Here is a 19173-nt window from a genome sequence, read left to right on the forward strand (position 1 = left end):
TGTGACAGGTGCCTATAGTCCCAGCTGCTCAGGAGGCTGAGACAAGAGGATTTTGCTTGAGCCCAAGAGTTGGAGGTTGCTGTAAGCTATGACAACATGGCAGTCTACCAAGGATGACAAAGTAAGACTCTGTTTCAAAAAAAAAAAAAAAAGGAAAAAGGTATCCGATGTACTCATACTATTATAAAACCAATATATAAATACTTACTCATACGAATGATAAAACACAAATATAATCTAGCAAGAGTGAGGCATGAGGGGGAAGTGGGGCATTTGGTGGGTTCTGACCTAATGTGCACAATGCAAGGGTATATTTCAGAATAAGAGTAAATTTTAAATGTCTTAACCACAAAAAAAGTAAAGTGCTGGTTATGTTAATCAGTTTGATATAAGCACCCCACATTGTACACCAAATCATCCCATTGTACCCCATAAATGTATATAATTATGATTTTAATTAAAAATTAATACAAATACAAATAAAAAAACAGTGCTGGGAGTGTTTCTGTCATAGTTTAGGTTAGAATCAAACTTTTCACTTCTCCAAACATCTCTCCATGTTTGTTGAAATTGAGGCACAGAGCAGAGATGGCCATACTCTTCTTTATCACGGCCATCACCGAATAGACGTTACAACCCAGGTCTCCTCCTCACTTACACTTGGATTAGACATGAACTTGTTCAAAAAAAACAGAAGAACTGGACCAGAAGGGAAGAAGCCTGGGTTCTTGTCCTTTGAATATGTAGCAAATGTATTCTTTCTGGGCCTTAGATTCCTTAAATGTAAAACATGTGGCTGGGATGAAAGGATGGCTGAAGTTTCTTTCAGCTCTAACTTTTACCACAAGTTAAGGGAATGAGAAGGAAGAAGGGGCAAGATCACAGATCCTTAGCTATGGCCCTAATGCTTGGGAGGGCTCATAGGTACAGACCTGTAACAGGAAGAAATCTTACTGTTAGATGGATCGTGAGCTCGTGTAATAGCTGGAGAATATCACAAATCATTTGTTCATATTTCCAGTTGAATCTTGTCCCTAAAAGCACCTCCTCTGATAACAGTATGGCGACCTAAGTTCTGACTTCGGAAAGATTTTAGAATTCTAGTTAAAAAAAAAAAGTCCCCCCTCTTCTTTTCCTTCTCAAATTCCCTTTGCCTTTATCTACCTCTCTGCTCTTTCCCCCAAATTTAGTAGTATTTTAGAGAGGCAACATTAGGTACTTGTCATCTTGTATTATTTGTGGAAGAAGCCTTAGATTCTTCTGATGCTTCAAATATTTTTGAGAAAATGAACCTTTTGAAGGGCGAGGGTGAGGGGACTGACACTGGATTATTTAAGATGTGTTAAATGCAGGCTAAGTTTCCATGTCTTTGCTTATCTTATCAAAGTCACATCTGCTACATGGGAGTGTGTGTGGTGTGGAAGGGTAGGTAGCAGGATGGCAGCAGCAACACAGTGGTTGAGAGAAGGTGATGGATCTTACCACAAATGTATTAACTGAGGCATCTAAGGAAGAGCACCTCCCTTACCTGGTGACAGTGAGGCCAGGAGAGGAGAGTGTGGGTGGCTAGGTACACAGGGCAGGGATGTTTTGGTGACTAAGCTTTGGCTTCTTCCCACTCACCCCTCACAATGGGCTTCATGTGGGCCTGATGGGAACATAAGCGCCCCTATTCCATGTCTTCTCTGTGGGTGGAAGACCTACTTCACTGCTTCTCTTTGCTTTCTTTGAGAGTGTGATTGGATTTTCTTCTCTTAGGTATTGGCATTCTCCCCAATACTCATCCATAATTCAGTTAGTGTAGAAAGTATGACTGTTTATGACAGTAATTGAAAAATGTAAATGCAAGAGAGGTTTTGGTTGCTTCTTTTTTGCAATTAAAAATAATCTTCCCCCAGGAAGGAGATGGGGGTACAATATATGGCATACCTCTTGTATAAGGGGGATTTTAACAAATGCCATCAGTGTAATCTAATTCTTTGTACCCTCAATGAATCGTAAATAACAACAACAAAAAAAATTGGACATTTCCTGTTTTAAAAGCCCCCCCTCCCCCCGCTTGTAAGAGGATCCCAATACCATTATCCAAAAGCAGAAACCCAGTAGCAGCTGATTTGAGCCAGCTGCCTACTTCTGAGGTGTGGCTGTCGTATGTATCCCTTACTTCTGTGGAGCTTGGGTTGTTACCTCTTTATGGAGGTTCTGGATCCTGGGTCCTTCTCCTATTTTCACTGGAAACTGTCTGCACTGACTCAGCTCACTGCCATTGCACTGTCAGCTAGGAGGCTAGCAAAGAAATTTACTTGAAATTGGTTGGCATTACATGCTTCAAGCTCCTGGTTACAGATGCCATCATACTTTTTATTCATTAATCTTTAAATCCAGGCTGTGTGGTGTCTTGCTAGTATAGGGTAGCACTTTTGCTATTTCTGAAGACAATACTGTCAAATATTGGGCCATATCCTCTCAGTTAAATGAATGCTTTGGGGGAATTTGATCTTTGAGGGAAGAAGGGCATCAATTCCCTTGTATCCATTGGTCTTTGGTAGATTTGAGTGAGTCAGTCCTTCCCAAAGTTCCTTGCTTTTTGGAAAAGCTCTCTTGCCCAACAGATTTGGGTTGTTCTTGTTGACTCTCATCCATTTATCCCTCTATTTGCATACAAATTGCTTAATGCTTTGTTTTGTCATGTCAGCTGTTGTTTACTTATATTCTACAAATTGTTCCATTTTTAAAAAATGGCTTTCTTAAGCTTTTGATTCTTGGCAAGCTATAGTACCCTCAGTTCTCCATATTCCTCTAGATTAAAGGTAACTAAAAACCCTGAATGTAATATGAAGAGCAAATCCAGGAAAACTAAGAATCAGCAGACTGGCTAGGGGCCTTGGTTCTTGAGGAATGACATGGCGGTGATTTCTTTGGGTTTTCTTTTTGCCTTCTCTATATTCCAGACTGAGCATTGGAGAATCTTAACATCCTGGAAATGCCAACTGGTACAAATTTTTAAAAGCTCTAAGAAAAGAGTACTCTTTCTAAACATAGGGTGTCCCTTGCTTAATCCTAACAGGACAAAAAAATAAACAAAAAAACCAAGATATATATATACACACATACACATACATATATATATTAGGGGAAAGGTGATTTAATTCAATTTTTTTCAGGAGTACAAATTTTTATAAGATGAGCAAGTCTTGGAAATCTATTATATAGCATCATGACTATAGTTAATAATAGAATAAAGTAAAATATATAATGAGATTTTTACTTTAATTTTTAATTAAAATCATAACTACATATTTATGGGGTATGATGTGTTGATTTGATATACAATATAGAATGCTTAAATCAGACTGATTAACATAACCATCACCTCACTGACAAAAATCTTTTTCATAGTACCTGTCCTGTTCTAGCCAAGGATGGATGATAGGACCTCCCTACTTCCAAACTTAGTGCCAGTAGATATTGAGTGGGAAGCCTGTACTCCCTCTTCCTATTTAGTGGTAGTTGCAGACTGTACTCTGATTCCTCCACCAGGTTCAGCAGAAGCCTGGTATGAGGCAGGCAGTGTTCTGGTTGTTCCACCAGGATACTGTCTGTGGGAGTTGAGCAGAGAGCTTGAATTTTTACCCTCTGCCCAGTGGCTATTCTCTGCTTTCCCTGTTGGTATTGTTCTAGCAGAAACTCAAGTGCAAATCCCGATTTTTTTCACCTATAGGGTGGTGTCAGCAGAGGCCAAGTAGGAAAATTGAATATCTATCCTCTGCCTGGCAGCACCAAGATGGTTTTTCACTTCTCCCTGATGAGGTGGTGTCAGTAGGGGTGAATCAGGAGTCTATGCTTTTACCCCCAAACAACGAGGCAGTGTGGCCCAGCATTCTGCTTTTCCCCTGGGGTAGAAGCAGTGGCGTAAGTGAGGAATATGAACTTCTACCCTCAGGCCAATAGTAATGAGGCAGTGCTTCTATTACCCCAACAGGATGGTATCAGTAGAAGCCCAGGGAGGTTCCTATACTCCTACTTTCAATATCCAGCATCCAGTGGTTGCAGGCAAAGCTCTTTCCCCATAGCATTTTGGAGAGAAGGGAGCTGGAAAAAGGGATTTGGGATATAAAGTCCTGGACATATGCCTTAGCGACCCACACAAGAAACTGACCAGAATTAACATAGCAATAGTTTTGAGAAGTAAACTACACTGTGGAATACTTCCCAAGTTTTCATATTGGCCTCTAGGTAGCATACACAGGAAATAAATCAGACTAGGAGTACAAATGCTCTGAAAACTTAAGTGTCATTGGAGCCATAGCCCACACAAGTAATCAGAAACAACATTCTCAACCTAACTAGCATGATTACCTACTGAAAAAGAAGATAAATATGATCCAGAGTCTCATAACTTAATACCCACATGTCTAGGATAAAATTGAAAATTACTCATCATACAAAGAACTAGGAACATCATAACTTGAATTAGGAAAGACAATTAATAGATAATGTTGTAGATTTAATGTTGTGTTCCCTGCAAAATTTATATGTTGAAAACCTAATCCCTAATGTTATGTTATTTGGAGGTGGGGACTTTGGGAGCTAATTAGGTTTAGGAGTGGTCATAAGGATGGGGCCCCCATGATTTTATTTATATCCTTGAAGAAGAGAGACCAGCACTCTTACTCCACCATGGGAAGATGCAGCTAGAAGGTGGTCATCTGCAAGCCAGAGACAAGAGAACCCTTGTCAGTAACCACATCAGCCGGCACCTTGATCTTGGACTTCTTAGCCTTTATAATTGTGAGAAATAAATGTCTATTGTTTAAGCCACCCAGTCTGTGATATTTAGTTATAGCAGCCTGAGCTGGCTAAGACAGATGCTAACACAGAGATGACTCAGCAATTAAAATTATCTAACAAGAATTTTATTTATTTATTTTTTAGGGACAGAGTCTTACTTTGTCACCCTTGATAGAGTGCTATGGCATCACAGCTCACAGCAACCTCCAGCTCTTGGGCTTAGGCAGTTCTCTTGCCTCAGCCTCCTGAGTAGCTGGGACTACAGGCGCCCACCACAACGCCCGGCTACTTTTTTTTGTTGTTTGCAGTTTGGCCAGGGTTGAGTTTGAACCCACCACCCTTGGTATATAGGGCCGGTACCCTACTCACTGAGCCACAGGCGCCGCCCTCTAACAAGGATTTTAAAGCAGCTGTCATAAAATTGCTTCACCAAGCAATTATGAATACTCCTGAAACAAACGAAAACCTCAACATGCTGGCCAGGTACAGTGGCTCATACCTACAATCTTTGTACTCTAGGAGGCTGAGGTGGGTGGATTGCCTGAGCTCACCAGTTCAGCCTGATCGAGAGTGAGACCTTGTCTCTAAAAATAGCTGGGCATTGTGGTGGGTGCCTGCAGCCTCAGCTACTTGGGAGGCTGAAGCAAGAGAATCACTTGAGCCCAAGAGTTTGAGGTTGCTGTGAGCTATGATGCCATAGCACTCTACTGAGAGCAACAAAGTGAGATTATCTCAAAAAAACAACAACAACAAACCTCAGGGTGGAAATGGAGGATAAAACAATAATGAAATGGAATTATAGAACTGAAAAATATTAATAAAAAGTTTAAAGTCACTGGATTGGCTCAGTAGCAGAATAGAGATGACAGAGAAAAAAATCAGTGAACTTGAAGACAAGTAAATCAAAATTACAAAATCTGAACAACATCAAATACATTGGAAAAGTAATTAACAGAGCCTTAAGGACCTAGAGGACCATAACAAAAGATCTAATAAAAAAAAATCAAATAAAGATCGCCTGTTTGTGTCTTGGAGTTCCAGATGGGAAGAGAAAAAGAGTATGGGATAAAAAAATAATCAAGAAATAGTGACTTGAGGCCAGGCATGGTGGCTCACTCTTGTAATCCTACCACTCTGAGAGGCTGAGGCAGGTAGATTGCCCTGAGCTCACAGGTTCAAAACCAGCCTGATCAAGAGCAAGACTCCGTCTCTAAAAATAGCTGGGTGCTGTGGTTGGTGTCTATAATCCCAGCTTCTCATGAAGCTGTGGCAAGAGGATGGCTCAAGCCCAAGAGTCTGAGGTTGTTGTGAGCTATGATGCCATGGTGCTTTACTGAGGGGGACAAAGTGAGACTCTGCCTCTAAATAAATAATATAATTGGAAGATTTCTGTACTTCACTGAAAGTGATGAAACATTGATACCAGTGGATTATAAGTTACTTATATTGTGATACTTAGAGCAATCAACATAAGTAAATGTACAAGCAGTTATACTCAAAAACATAGACAACTTGGAATGGAATCCTAGCAAATGTACCTTACCTTGCCACGGGAAGGCAAGAAAAGGGAACAGAAACAAAAACAGAAGGAACAACTAGAAAACAATAAAGGCTCGGCTCCTGTAGCTCAACTGGCTAAGGCGCCAGCCATGTACACCTAAGGTGGCGGGTTCGAATCCCCAGCCCGGACCCGCCAAACAACAATGACGGCTGCAACCAAAAAATAGCCGGGCGTTGTGGCGGGCGCCTGTGGTCCCAGCTACTTGGGAGGCGGAGGCAAGAGACTCGCTTGAGCCCAGGAGTTGGAGGTTGCTGTGAGCTGTGAAGCCACGGCACTCTACCCAGGGGGACAGCTTGAGGCTCTGTCTCAAAAAAAAAGAAAACAATAAAATGGCAAAGTTAAACTCTAAGATATCAAAAATTATGTTAAAATGTAAATATAATTGTAAAATGTCTTGCAGTTGGTTTAAATATACCAATCAAAAAATAGATTGTGTGTCATAATAGATTTTTTAAACGACCCAAATGTGTGCTTTCTATAAGAAACTCAATCAAATATAGCAATAAACATGTTAGGCTGAAAGTAAAAGAATAAAAAGTATATCACACAAGCATTAATTTTTAAAAAGTAAGAAAAATTCCATTAATATAAAATAAAGTTGATATAAAAGCAAGGGAAATGATCAGGGATAAAAAAGAGTATTACATGGTGATAAAAGGGCTGATCCACTAAAATACACAGTAATTGTAAACATCTATGCACCAAACCTTTGTTTGTGTATCAGAATACCACAAGCAAAAACTGATAGAACTGAAAGGAAGAAATAGATATATCCACAGTTATAATTGGGTTAGGCTTTATGGTTCATGCTGTAATCCCAGTAGTTTGGAAGCCTGAGGTGGGAGACTGCTTGAGACCAGCCTGGGCAGCACATCAAGATCCTGTCTGTATCAAAATAAAAAAATTTAGTTAGGCATGGTGTGTGCCTATAGTCCCTGCTACTCCAAAGGCTGAGTCGGGGCAGTTGCTTGAGCCTAGGAGTTTGAGGCTACAGTGAACTATAATTATGCCATTGTACTCTAGCCTGGGTGACAGAGCGAGACCCTGTCTCTAAAAAAATAAAACCTCTATGTAGTTGAGATCTTTAACATTCTTTTCTCAGAATTGCTAGAACTACTAGACAGCAAATCAACAAGGATACTAAAGAGCTTAAAAACACATCAACCAATCAGAAAATTTAATTGCTATTTATACAACATTCTGTTCAACAGCAGAATGTATACTATTTTTAAGTGGCCATGGAACATTCATATCCTAGGTTATCAAATCTCAATGAGTTTAAAAGAATTAAAATATGCAGAGTATGTTCTCTGACTGTCATGGAATCAAAGTAGAAACTAGTAATAGTTAGAAGGGAAATCTCTAAATATTTGAGACTAAGAGAAAATCATAAGGGAGTTTTTAAGAAAGTACATTGAACTAAGTAAAAATGAAAACATACCCTAACCCTGTGGGAGGCTGAGGTGTGTGGATTGCCTGAACTCAAGAATTCGAGACCAGCCTGAGCAATAGCAAGACCTGGTCTGTACTAAAAATAGAAAAACTGAGGCAGGAGGATCACTTGAGCCCAGGAGTTTGAGGTTGCTATGAGCCATGATTATGCCATGACACTCTACCCATGGCAGCAGAATAAAATTCTGTTTCAAAACAAACAAACATAATTTATCCTAATTTGCAGGATTCAACTAAAGCTAAAAGGGAATTTATTGCACAAAATGCTTATATTAGAGAAGCAATAATCCATAATAAAAGGTTGTACCTCGAGAAACTAGGAAAAGATGATCAAATTAAGCTCAAAGTAAGCAGAAGTAAAATCAGAAACTAATGAAATTGAAAGCATAAAAACAAATATTAGTGAAATCAAAAGATGATAAACTTCTGACAAGACAAAAAACCAATAAGATAGAAATAACCAACATCAAGAATAAAGCCAGGCTCAGCAGCCCATAGCACAGTGTTACAGCGCCAGCCACGTACTCGGAGGCTAGGGGGGTCGAAACAACAATGACAACTGCAACAACAACAACAAAATAGCCGGGTGTTGTGATGGGCACCTATAGTCCCAGCTACTTGGTAGGCTGAGGCAAGAGAATCACTAAAGCCCAAGAGTTGGAGGTTGCTGTGAGCTGTGACACAACGGCATTCTACCGAAGGTGACATTGTGAGACTCTGTCTCAAAAAAAAAGAATAAAGCCAGGAATATTATTACATATTCTACAGACATTAAAGGGAAAATATAAGAGACAATAGAATATTATGAACAACTCTCTGCATATGAATTTGATAGCTTGCATGAAATAATCCAGTTCGTTATAAACCATATAATACTCAGACTTATCCAGTATGAAATCCATAAAGTCCTATAAACATTGGAGAAACTCAGTTCATAGTGAAAAATCTTCTAAAAAGAAATTTCCAGGACAGATAGTTTTATTAGAGACATTTGCCAGATACTCAAAACAATATCAGTTCTACAGAGTTTCTTCCAGAAAGTACAATAAGGATCACTTCCCAACTTATTTTATGAAGCCAGTATTGATACCAGAGCCAAAGTCCAAAAAAACTACATACCAGCATCCCTTATGAATATTGATACAAAAATCCTCCCCAAAATATTAGCAAATCAAATCTAGCAATATATAAAACAAACCTCACTTGGTTGTAATTTTTAATTTTTTACAGAAATGCAAAGCTGGTCCATTATACAAAAACCAGATAGTGTAATCCACCATCTCAGTAATATATCATAGATTAGTTGATACAGAAAGAACATTGAACTATATTCAACCTCCATTCATCATTAAAAAAAAACGACTAAGAAAACTGGGAATAGAAACTTTACTCATTAAAGAGCATTTATAAAAACTCTACATCCAACATCATACTTACTAGTGAAAAACTAGGTACTTCGCTGCTGAGATCAGAAACAAGCAAGGATGAATGTTTACTCTCACCGTGCATTCACCACAGTCCTAGACAATGCAGTAAGGCAAGGCAGGAAAACAAAAGGCATATATATTGAAAAGGAAGAAATAAAAACTATTCCCTTTTCCATGACATCATTATTTATGTATAAATCCCTAAAAACTTTAAGAAATAAAACTTGGCTCAGCGCCCATACAGTGATTGTGGCACCAGCTACATGCACCGAGGCTGGTGAGTTTGAACCCCACCCGGGCCGGCTAAACAACAATGACAACTACAACAAAAAAAAATAGTCAGGCATTGTGGTGGGTGCCTGTACTCTCAGCTACTTGGGAGGCTGAGGCAAGAGAATTGCTTAAGCCCAAAAGTTGGAGGTTGCTGTGAGCTGCGACAACATGGCACTCTACCCAGGGCGACACAGTGAGACTCTGTCTCAAAAAAAAAAATTAAAAACCCTTCTAGAATTAATAAGTTAATTCAGAAAATGCAAAAAAAAAAAAAAAAAAAAAACCAACCCAGGAATTCAGCAAGGTCAGAGGATACAAAGCCAACAAAAAGAAATCAATTTTATTTTATTTTATTTATTTATTATTTTTTTGAGATTGAGTTTTGCTGTGTCCCCTCAGTAGAGCTGTGGCATCACAGCTCACAGCAACCTCCAACTCTTGGGCTTAAGCAATTCTCTGCCTCAGCCTCCCATGTAGCTTGGACTGTAGGCACCCACCACAATGCCCGGCTATTTTTTGGTTGCAGTTGTCATTGTTTAGCAGGCCTGGGCCAGGCTCAAACCCACCACCTTCAGCGTATGTGGCTGGCACCCTACTCCCTGAGCTACGGGTGCCGAGCCAAATCAATTGTATTTTAATATGCTAGCAATGAATATTTGGTAACTGAAATTAAAAACACAAGTAACAGGGCTGGCACAATGACTCATGCCTGTAATCCCAACACTCTGGGAGGCCGAGGTGGGTGGATTGCCTGAGCTCACAGGTTCAAGACAAGCCTGAGCCATAGTGCTAAAAATAGCAGGCACTGTGGCAAGTGCCTGTAGTTCCAACTACTTGGGAAGCTGAGGCAAGAGAATTGCTTGAGCCCAGGAGTTGGAGGTTGCTATGAACTATGATCCCATGGCACTCTACTGAGGGTAACAAAGTGAGACTCTGTCTCAAAAAAACAAATGTCATTTCTCTCCAATTCAATCTATAGGTTTAGTACAATTCTGATCAATATCCCAGAAAGAATTTTTTATAGATAAGATATTCTAAAGTTTATATAGAAAAATGAAGGAATGAGAATAGCTAGAACAATTTTTAAAAAGGATAATAAAGGAGGAGAAATCATTCCACCTAATTTTAAGACTTACTGTGTAGCTACAGTAATTACAACAATGTGGTATTGATAATGAGAAAGAAACAGATAAATGGAACAGAAGAGAAAATGCAGAAATAGGCCCACACCAATATACCTGACTTGATTTTTGACAGGTGCAAAAAGAATTTATTAGAAAACAGTTTTTCAATGAACAGTAGACATCTATAAACAGAAAAATGAACCATCACCTAAACCTTATGCCTTGTGAAAAAAATTAATTCAGAATATGTCATAGCTTTAAATGTAAATGTAAAGCTAAAAGAAAAAGCTTTTAGAACTAGGGCAGCACCTGTGGCTCAGTGAGTAGGGCGCTGGCCCCATATACCAAGGCTGGCGGGTTGAAACCTGGCCAAACTGCAACAAAAAAATAGCCAGGCGTTGTGGTGGGTGCCTGTAGTCCCAGCTACTCAGGAGACTGAGGCAAGAGAATCACCTAAGCCCAAGAGTTGGAGGTTGCTGTGCACACTCTACTGAGAGTGACATAGTGAGACTCTGTCTCTAAAAAAAAAAAAAAAAAAAGCTTTTAGAACTAAACATAGGAGAAAATCTCTGTGAACGAGGACCAGATAAAGAGTTAAGACATGATACCTATTGCATATCTCATAAAAGAAAAAATTGTCAAGTTAGACTTCACCAAAATTAACAACTTTTGCCCTATAAAAGATCCTGTTAAGATAGATGAAGATAAGATAAACTATTGGATAAAATATTTGCAAATTGTATACCAGCAGTCTTTACTTCGTGTTATTATGTGGGACTGTAAAAATGATTTTGCAAGCTGAAACTAGTTGAAGCAATCTTAATATAATCAAGGGGAAAATTATGATTGTTCTGTGACCTTTAAAAGTTTTTACTAAACATTAAACTATATTGCTTTGGTTATAAATGTATATACAAATTAAAAAGTAGCAATAATATTTATTTTGTACACTATAATTTAAAAAATTAGAAACCTTGAGGATTAAATTTTATTTTTCTCGTAAAAAGAACTTTTCACTGTTGTTTGAACAGAGATTCTTAGCTTCTCATCAAATAACTTATGACATGGAATAAGCATCTTTATGTCTTGGAGAATTACAATACTCTTTCTAAGTATGGATCAATTTCCAGCATTTTATCCTTTGTGATTTCAATGTTGTAAAATTTTCAAGAGTTCTTGTAATGTGAAGGCTTTTTTTTTCCCCTATCATTTTCCTAATTTGTGTCCATAAATTTGCCTTTGCTAAGTTCCTCTGGCTGCATATCTGGAGTTTATCAAACATCAGCAGCATAAGGATTCCCACGGTCAGCTATTTCTTCTATAGCTCTGTGTACATTCAAGTTGAATTTCATTGCCAAAGTTAGCATTTTTTGCTTCTTTGCTGTACTTTTATCTTTGCTGGTCAGTTTTTGCTTTTGATTATTCATTTTTGTGAAATGTTACGTGGTTTTACCATTGGGAGATGAGGAGGCCATACAACTATATATACTTTGCTTCTTTGTATAATTGAATGTCACAGTATGCACAGTGACCAATCTCTGGTAGACTTTGAAAGAAGTGACGTGATCAGTCAGTGATCATGATGGACATTGTTATTTATATAGTGATTTGGGGACTGAAGAGCTAGCAGAAAAGTTGGTACTTTATGCAGTTACTCACATTTAACATAGCGTGGTAACTGAAATTTCAGTTTGAAGACTGGTGTTATTTAAACCATGGTATTTGGAATTGGTATATATCAGATCCATGCAAAGCAAGGACTGTCTGTATCTGACAAAGGACTTTTATCTAGAATATATAAAGAATTCTCAAAACCCAACAGTAAAAATGAACAACAAATTTAGTCAGTGGTCAAAGTATAGAAACAGACATTTCACTAAAGAGGATATGTGGATGGCAGATAAGCAAATGAAAAGATGTTTGACTTCATTAGCTGTTAGGGAAATACAGGTTAAATCCAAAACAGGCTATTATGATATATGTATTAGAGTGCCTAAAATTAAAAAATGGTAATAATACTAAATACTGGTGAGAATACGGAGAAACTGGATCTTTTATACATTGATAGTAGTAACATAAAATGGTACGGCCACTCTGTAAAATAGTTGGCAGTTTGTTAAAAAACAAAACATATGCTTATCATATAACCCAGCAATTGCACTCTTGGGCATTAATCCCAGAGAAATAAGATCTTATGTTTAAACAGAAACCTATATGCAAATGTTCGTAGCAATTTTATTCATAATAGCAAAAACCCAGAAACAACTCAGTTGTTCTTCAAAGGTGAACAGTTCAACAAACTGTATATTTATATGATGGAAGACTTATTGATGTATACAGTAACTTGGATTGATCTCAAGGGCATTATGCTTAGTGAAAAAAGTCAGTCTTAGAAAGTTATGTAACATTCTTCAAATGCCAGAATTATAGAAATGGAGAACAAATTAGTGGTTGCCATGGCATAGGGTTGGGAGAGAATAGGGTGGGAGGATGAGGTGGATCTATAAAGGGGTATCACAACAGTAGTACCAAATTATTTAGTAGTGGTGGGACAGTCCTACACCTTAATTGTTCTAATGGTTACATAAATCTGTATCTTGGATACAATTTTATAGAAAGATACAATTTTCATATTTTCATACATTTTATGTGAACAAATAAGTATATGTAAAATATTTTAAAATCTGAATAAGGTCTATCATTTAGTTAACACTATTATGCTTACAACCTTTTCTTGATTTTGGTATATAGAAATGTTTTGTTTTGATTTTTTGAGATAGAGACTCACTCTGTCGCCCTCAGTAGAATGCCATGGCGTTGTAGCTCACAGCAACCTCTAACTCTTGGGCTCAAGTGATTCTCTTGCCTCAGCCTCCTGAGTAGCTGAGACTACAGGCACCCACCATAACACCTGGCTATTTTTTATTGCGGTTGCCACTGCCGTTTTAGCTGGCCGGGGCCAGGTTAAAACCCGCCACCCTTGGTATATGGGGCCAGCGCCCTACCCACTGAGCCACTGACGTTGCCTGGCATATAAAAATGTTAACATTGGGAGATGCTGAATGTAGGGTACATTATACCTTCTGTACTATTTTTATAATTTCCTGGGAGATTATAATTATTTCAAAATAAAATTATTATTTCTTTTAAAGGCCTTCTTGAGAGCCAGTTATACGTCATTTCTGTGAAGCAGATGTCCCTAGTTTCTTATTGTGCTTACTTGCCTGTCATCTCACAGCTTAGAAAGTGACTCAGCCCTCTCAGACTTTTTCACCTGCTTTGGCACCCAGTCTGAATCCTCTATCTGGGTGCAGGGAGAGCAGTTGTTGTTTTAGCCCAAAGAATCAGAATGTGGTGTCCTATAGATGTGATTACTCTGCTAAGAGCTTGGTCTTTCTAAAGAGACTTTTTGGTTGGTGTTTCTGTGGAGTGCTTGTAACTGGAGCAAGAAACCCGTAGGTAATAGATGAGCAATTTGAAGCTGACAGCTGTTCATCATCCTGCTTTTTATAAATATCTGTGCCTTTTAATTTTTCTTGGAAGATAGATACACAAACCACTGTGACTTTTCAGACTCTCTTTACAAGAATTACCTTCTAAAAATGGGAAGAAAACATGGAGTGTCACATGTATAAAATATTTAATTAATGTCTTCTATTCACCTCTAACAGAACTTCATTTTAAAAATCTTTATATGTGTGTGCAGTGGGGAGGGATTGAGAGGAAATTGTTTGAGATTTGAGTATAGTAGTACATGCAGCAATTTAACCATTTCAAACAGTTGGACAAATTGTACACCTGCAGTTAGATTGACAGTAATGACAGTGATTTAATTTTCATCAGCAAATTACTCCAGCTCTAACAGTTCTTTCCCAGTTTTCTACATCCAAGTTTCCCTAAAATGTTATTGGTTGGGTAGGCCAAGATATTCTGTGATTGTGAAAGGTAGAATACCAGGGTGTGGGTTATTTTGCCTTAGAGCTCAGCTGTTCCATGTGAGGTTAGGGTTTGAAGCTGAGCTTTCTTGGCTTCCCCTAACCTCAGTGATTGCAATAAGAAGATGTTCCATTCTTCCTTAACACTGGTAGTTAGACTTGCAAGTGAAATCTGGAAAATCTTGAGTGTGTTTATGGAACAAGGCCTGTATGGCTAGATTCTGAGAGCTCTATTCTTTGAGCATCTTAGAAAGCATCAGGATTTTTGATAGTGCATGTTAGAGAAGATTGAGAATCTTGGATCAACAATCTTTTCAGGATGGGTTTCCGTGGTAGACTACTGATTTCTTAGGGAGATGTTGCCAATTGACTTAATCATCTCTTTGCTTCCATCCTTAGGCAAGGCAGGCTGAGGTAAAGCGACTCTTCCGCCCCATTGAGGAGCTAAAGAAGGAGTTTGATGAGCTGAATGTTGTCATTGAGACTGACATGCAGATCATGGTACGGCTGATCAACAAGTTTAATAGTTCCAGCTCCAGCTTGGAAGAGAAGATTGCTGCACTCTTTGATCTTGAGTATTATGTCCATCAGGTACTGTATTTCTTTGTCTTGAAGTCTGACTTTTAACTAACAGTTGCCAAAATAAATGCTCTTTCTCTAAATCCTAAGAAAATAGTAACAGAATGTTTACTTCTTTCCCAGGGAATAGCGTATTTTAAATCTAGATCCCATTGTTTATTGTAGCAAGATACATTCTTCTTCTTCTTCTTCTTCTTCTTCTTTTTTTGGAGAGACAGAGTCTCACTTTGTCACCCTTGGTAGAGTGTCATGGCATCATAGCTCACAGCAAACTCAGACTCTTGGACTCAAGCAATTCTCTTGTCTCAGCCTCCCAAGTAACTGGGACTGTAGGCACCTACCACAATGCTGAGGTCTCATTCTAGCTCAGGCTGGTCTCGAACTCATGAGCTCAGGCCATCTATCTGCCTCATCCTCCCAAAGTATTGGGATTACAGGTGTGAGCCACCCTGTCTGGCCAATAATATAGATTTTTAGAGGCCAGAACCACCCCCTTTTCATGTGGAGTGGAGTTCTTGTCCCATGTAACCTATAATCTGAAAGGGGAAGCAATTAAATAATGAACAACTGAACAAATAAATGATTAAATGGTAAGACAATTTAAGATGATGATAAGGGCTCACCCAAAGGGTGCTGTAGGAGTATATAAGAGGGTGATGTAGAGCTTAGTCAGGGGCAATAAGGAAGGTGTCTTAAAGGATATGACATTCAGGGTAAGCATTAAAGGATGATTAGCAGTTGGCGAGGTGAAGAGGGGAGACTATCACCTCTTGCAGGGAAGGGCAAACTATCACCTGTAATCCAAATTTGGCCTGGTGCTTCCTTTTGTAAATAAAGTTTTATTGGAACACAGTGACTCCTATTTCTTTATAGATTGTTTCAAAGCCATTTTCATGCTTCAGTGGCAGAGTTGAGTGGTTGTGACAGAGACCATATGGCTTACAAAGTCAAAAATGTTTATAATTAGACCCATTAGGAAAAGTTTGCCAGTCCTTAGATTAGAGCATTTCAGGTAGAGGAAACCCCATGTGAAACCTTTGGTGGCAGAGTAAGCTTGGTGAGATTGAGGGCCTGGAAAAGATTGGAGTGATTGGGGCACAGTGGCCAAGGGAGGAATATCATAGATAATGCAGGAAGGGTCGGGAGTCAGAGAGGTGAGGTTGGGAAGGTCATGTTTGTTATGGTTTTAGCCATAATGGAAGACTTTGAAGCAGAGAAGTAACTAATTAGACTTATAATAGCTAATGTTTATTATATATCAGACACTACCTCAGTGCTTTGTATACATTAATTGATTAACTTCCATAGGTGCCCTGTGAATAGGCATCACTATTAATTCCAGTTTATAACCGAAGAAAATAAAGCACAGAGAGGTTATGTAATTGCTAAAGATCTCCCAACCTAGTTGAATGGTAGAGCTGGGATTTGCAACCAAGACCTTTTGACCCTAAACTTTGTGCTCTTAAACTTTTGACCACTTTGCTTCTCAAAGGAAACTGGTACCTTTTGAATGTAGCTCAAAAGGGCATAGGTGGAGAGCTAAGGAGCCAAGAGAAGCCATTCATTTATTCAATAGATAAATTTAGTGAGTACCTGTTAAGTCCTATGCACTGTTTCAGGCATTGGAGATATGTCTGTGAACAGAATTGGAGCTTACTTTCTAGCAGTGGTCAATGGATGAACATAACAAATCTGTAAATTAATATATGATAAATTTGAAGAGACAAATATTATGGAAAAATAAAAGGTAGATCAGGATAGAGATTGTTAGTGTTGAGGAGTGTTTCAGGCAAAAGAAACAGCACATGCAAAAGCCCTGAGGTGGAGCATACCTAGTGTTTGAGGAACTGCAGGAGGTCAGTGTGGCTGGAACTGAGAAACCATTGAGGAGAAGCAGAGAGTTAATGGAAGGAAGAACATAGAGGCCCTTGTAGGCCATAGAAAAGAGTAAACTTGGATATTATTGGAAGATGTTGAGCAAAAGAATGACATGATCTGACTTAACTTTAAAAGAATCTTTCCAGCTGCTGTGTTGAGAATTAGACGCAGGTGGGAGTATGGATAGAAGCAGAGCGAGATAGGATGCTATCGTGGTAATCCAGACTAAGGACAGTGGTGGCCCAGGTGGCTGTGTAGTCATAATCAAAAGCTTATTTGAGAGCCTTATCAAGGCATAGATGCTTGGTGTCCTCCCATGCACGCCGGTGTCCTTGTTCTCTATAAACTAACCTAAAAGACTTTCTTTCTTTAGGATTTTGCCAGCTTCTGTGGTAAAAAAGGATAAGTGTTCAGTCTATCTGCAGGAATTATGGAGCAGCTTCTTCATCTTTCTTTTCTCATAACTCTTTATTAAGCCTCAAATAGCAAGACCGTGATCCTCTTAGAGAAAAAAATGAACTGGATTCTTGTTCCCCTTTCTAGTTTTGTTCTCCAGAGTAAAAAACAAAAACTCCAACTTTTCCATTAAAAATAGTTAAAGGATTAAGGATCCCAGGGGTCATTGGCCAACTCAGTCCTGCTGTGAAGTTGACAGCTTTTATTTTTTAACAAACTTGGGTGGATCTTTAGATATCAAGTTTCTATAGGCGCTTACTTTAGTTGCTCATGAAATATCAGTATGACTGGACATCTTATCAAACCTAGACGGTAGTGAGTACACAGAAGGCTTGGGTTAGCAGTGCCCCAAGAAAGCTTTTTTTTGTCCCCTTGCAGGTCCTCTGGTCCCCTTAGCAATGTAATAATACCTACGGTGACAACCCTTTGCTTCACAGCTCACTGGATGGGGGGTAAACAATTTCTTGCACATGAGCAGACTCAGTCTGAGGTCATCTCAGCAGCCATTCTCTGGGTAGAAGCCAAGTTTGTCTGTTGGCAGCAGGTCATGAATGTTCTGGATCATTGGTGTTTTCTTTTCCCTTCATTTTCTTTCTAGCACTCTGATAGAATATTGGTCTTTTGATTGGAAGAGTAAGGTTCTTGGTTTGAGGTGGTCCATCAGACTGCCATGCAGCAATGTTAAGCTGTGATTTCACTGGCAGAATAAATAAGATAAAACTCAGCTGGGAATTCCAGTTGTGATGAGGGATTTAGGTGATATAGTGCTAGTTTCAAGGAAGATAAGATTTTTCTAGCCAAGACCTTCCCCAGTCACCTCCCGTTCCAGTCACTGAATGGAGTTTTGAGGAACCACAGGCTTCAAGGACTTGAACTGGGTCTGCCCAAGGATTCCTCACAGCTGTATTTGAATTATTAATAGGATATATGAAAAGCAAAACCATGTGAGTGGAAAATAATTTGTGAGTTATTTATAAGGAGCAGCCTCTGTACCCTCACCTACCCTGGGCCTGTGTATTTGTCTTTCTTTACATGACTCCTCAGTTAGGGACCATTTCTCCCTTCCTCTCTTCCCTGTTCATCTCAGTGCTTTGCTTTTCCCTTTTCTCCTGAGTGTTAGCATAGCTCCCTTCAGTCACCTTCCGAATACCTTCCTCCTTTACTGCTCTCTCTGCCTATCCTACCCCATCCTGAGGGCATGTTGAGAAAAGTTCTGGCCCCAGACCTGGATGGGGAGCTGTGGACCTGGGCTCTGGCCATGCTTTCTCTTGCATGTCACTGGGGAAGGCCCAGATTTGATGTGCACTGGGCAGGATGACTCTTCTCTTCCTTGCTATTAGTGAAATTTAAAAAATGAGAAAACATCTTGAAAAGGTTGAAGTGCTTACATAAATGTCAGCATTTATATCACACTGAATTACTGTTGGAGTAATATAGATAACCTGAATCTAGAACAGAACCTCTGTGATTCTGGGCTGTGTTGCTTTGGGGCTGACAGAATGTCAGTGCCTCTGCTAGGAATTTGTACTACTTTGGTTACTGACCATTCCAGGCATCTAATGACATGATTCTGAGCCATGGTTTTGTATTCAGAATATCTGGAAGGACCACAGGATGGTGGTGAATACTTTTCTTTTTTTTTTTTTTTTGAGACAGAGCCTCAAGCTGTTCCCCTGGGTAGAGTGCTATGGCATGAC

At 39.1% G+C, this 19173-nt stretch overlaps 1 protein-coding gene across 2 annotated transcripts in view; it reads left to right on the forward strand.

The window, feature by feature from the left end:
- The window catches only part of SIL1 (SIL1 nucleotide exchange factor), a 258671-nt gene that overhangs the window by 173487 nt on the left and 66011 nt on the right, over positions 1 to 19173 (forward strand). For both annotated transcript variants that reach the window (XM_003782152.3, XM_012808719.2), the window contains exon 6: positions 14963 to 15154. In XM_003782152.3, coding sequence (XP_003782200.1) covers positions 14963 to 15154 — 192 coding nt within the window. The remainder of the gene's footprint in view (positions 1 to 14962; positions 15155 to 19173) is intronic.

Source organism: Otolemur garnettii, unplaced genomic scaffold (assembly GCF_000181295.1).
Source record: "Otolemur garnettii isolate 467f Iridium unplaced genomic scaffold, OtoGar3 scaffold00003, whole genome shotgun sequence".
Lineage (NCBI taxonomy): Eukaryota > Metazoa > Chordata > Mammalia > Primates > Galagidae > Otolemur > Otolemur garnettii.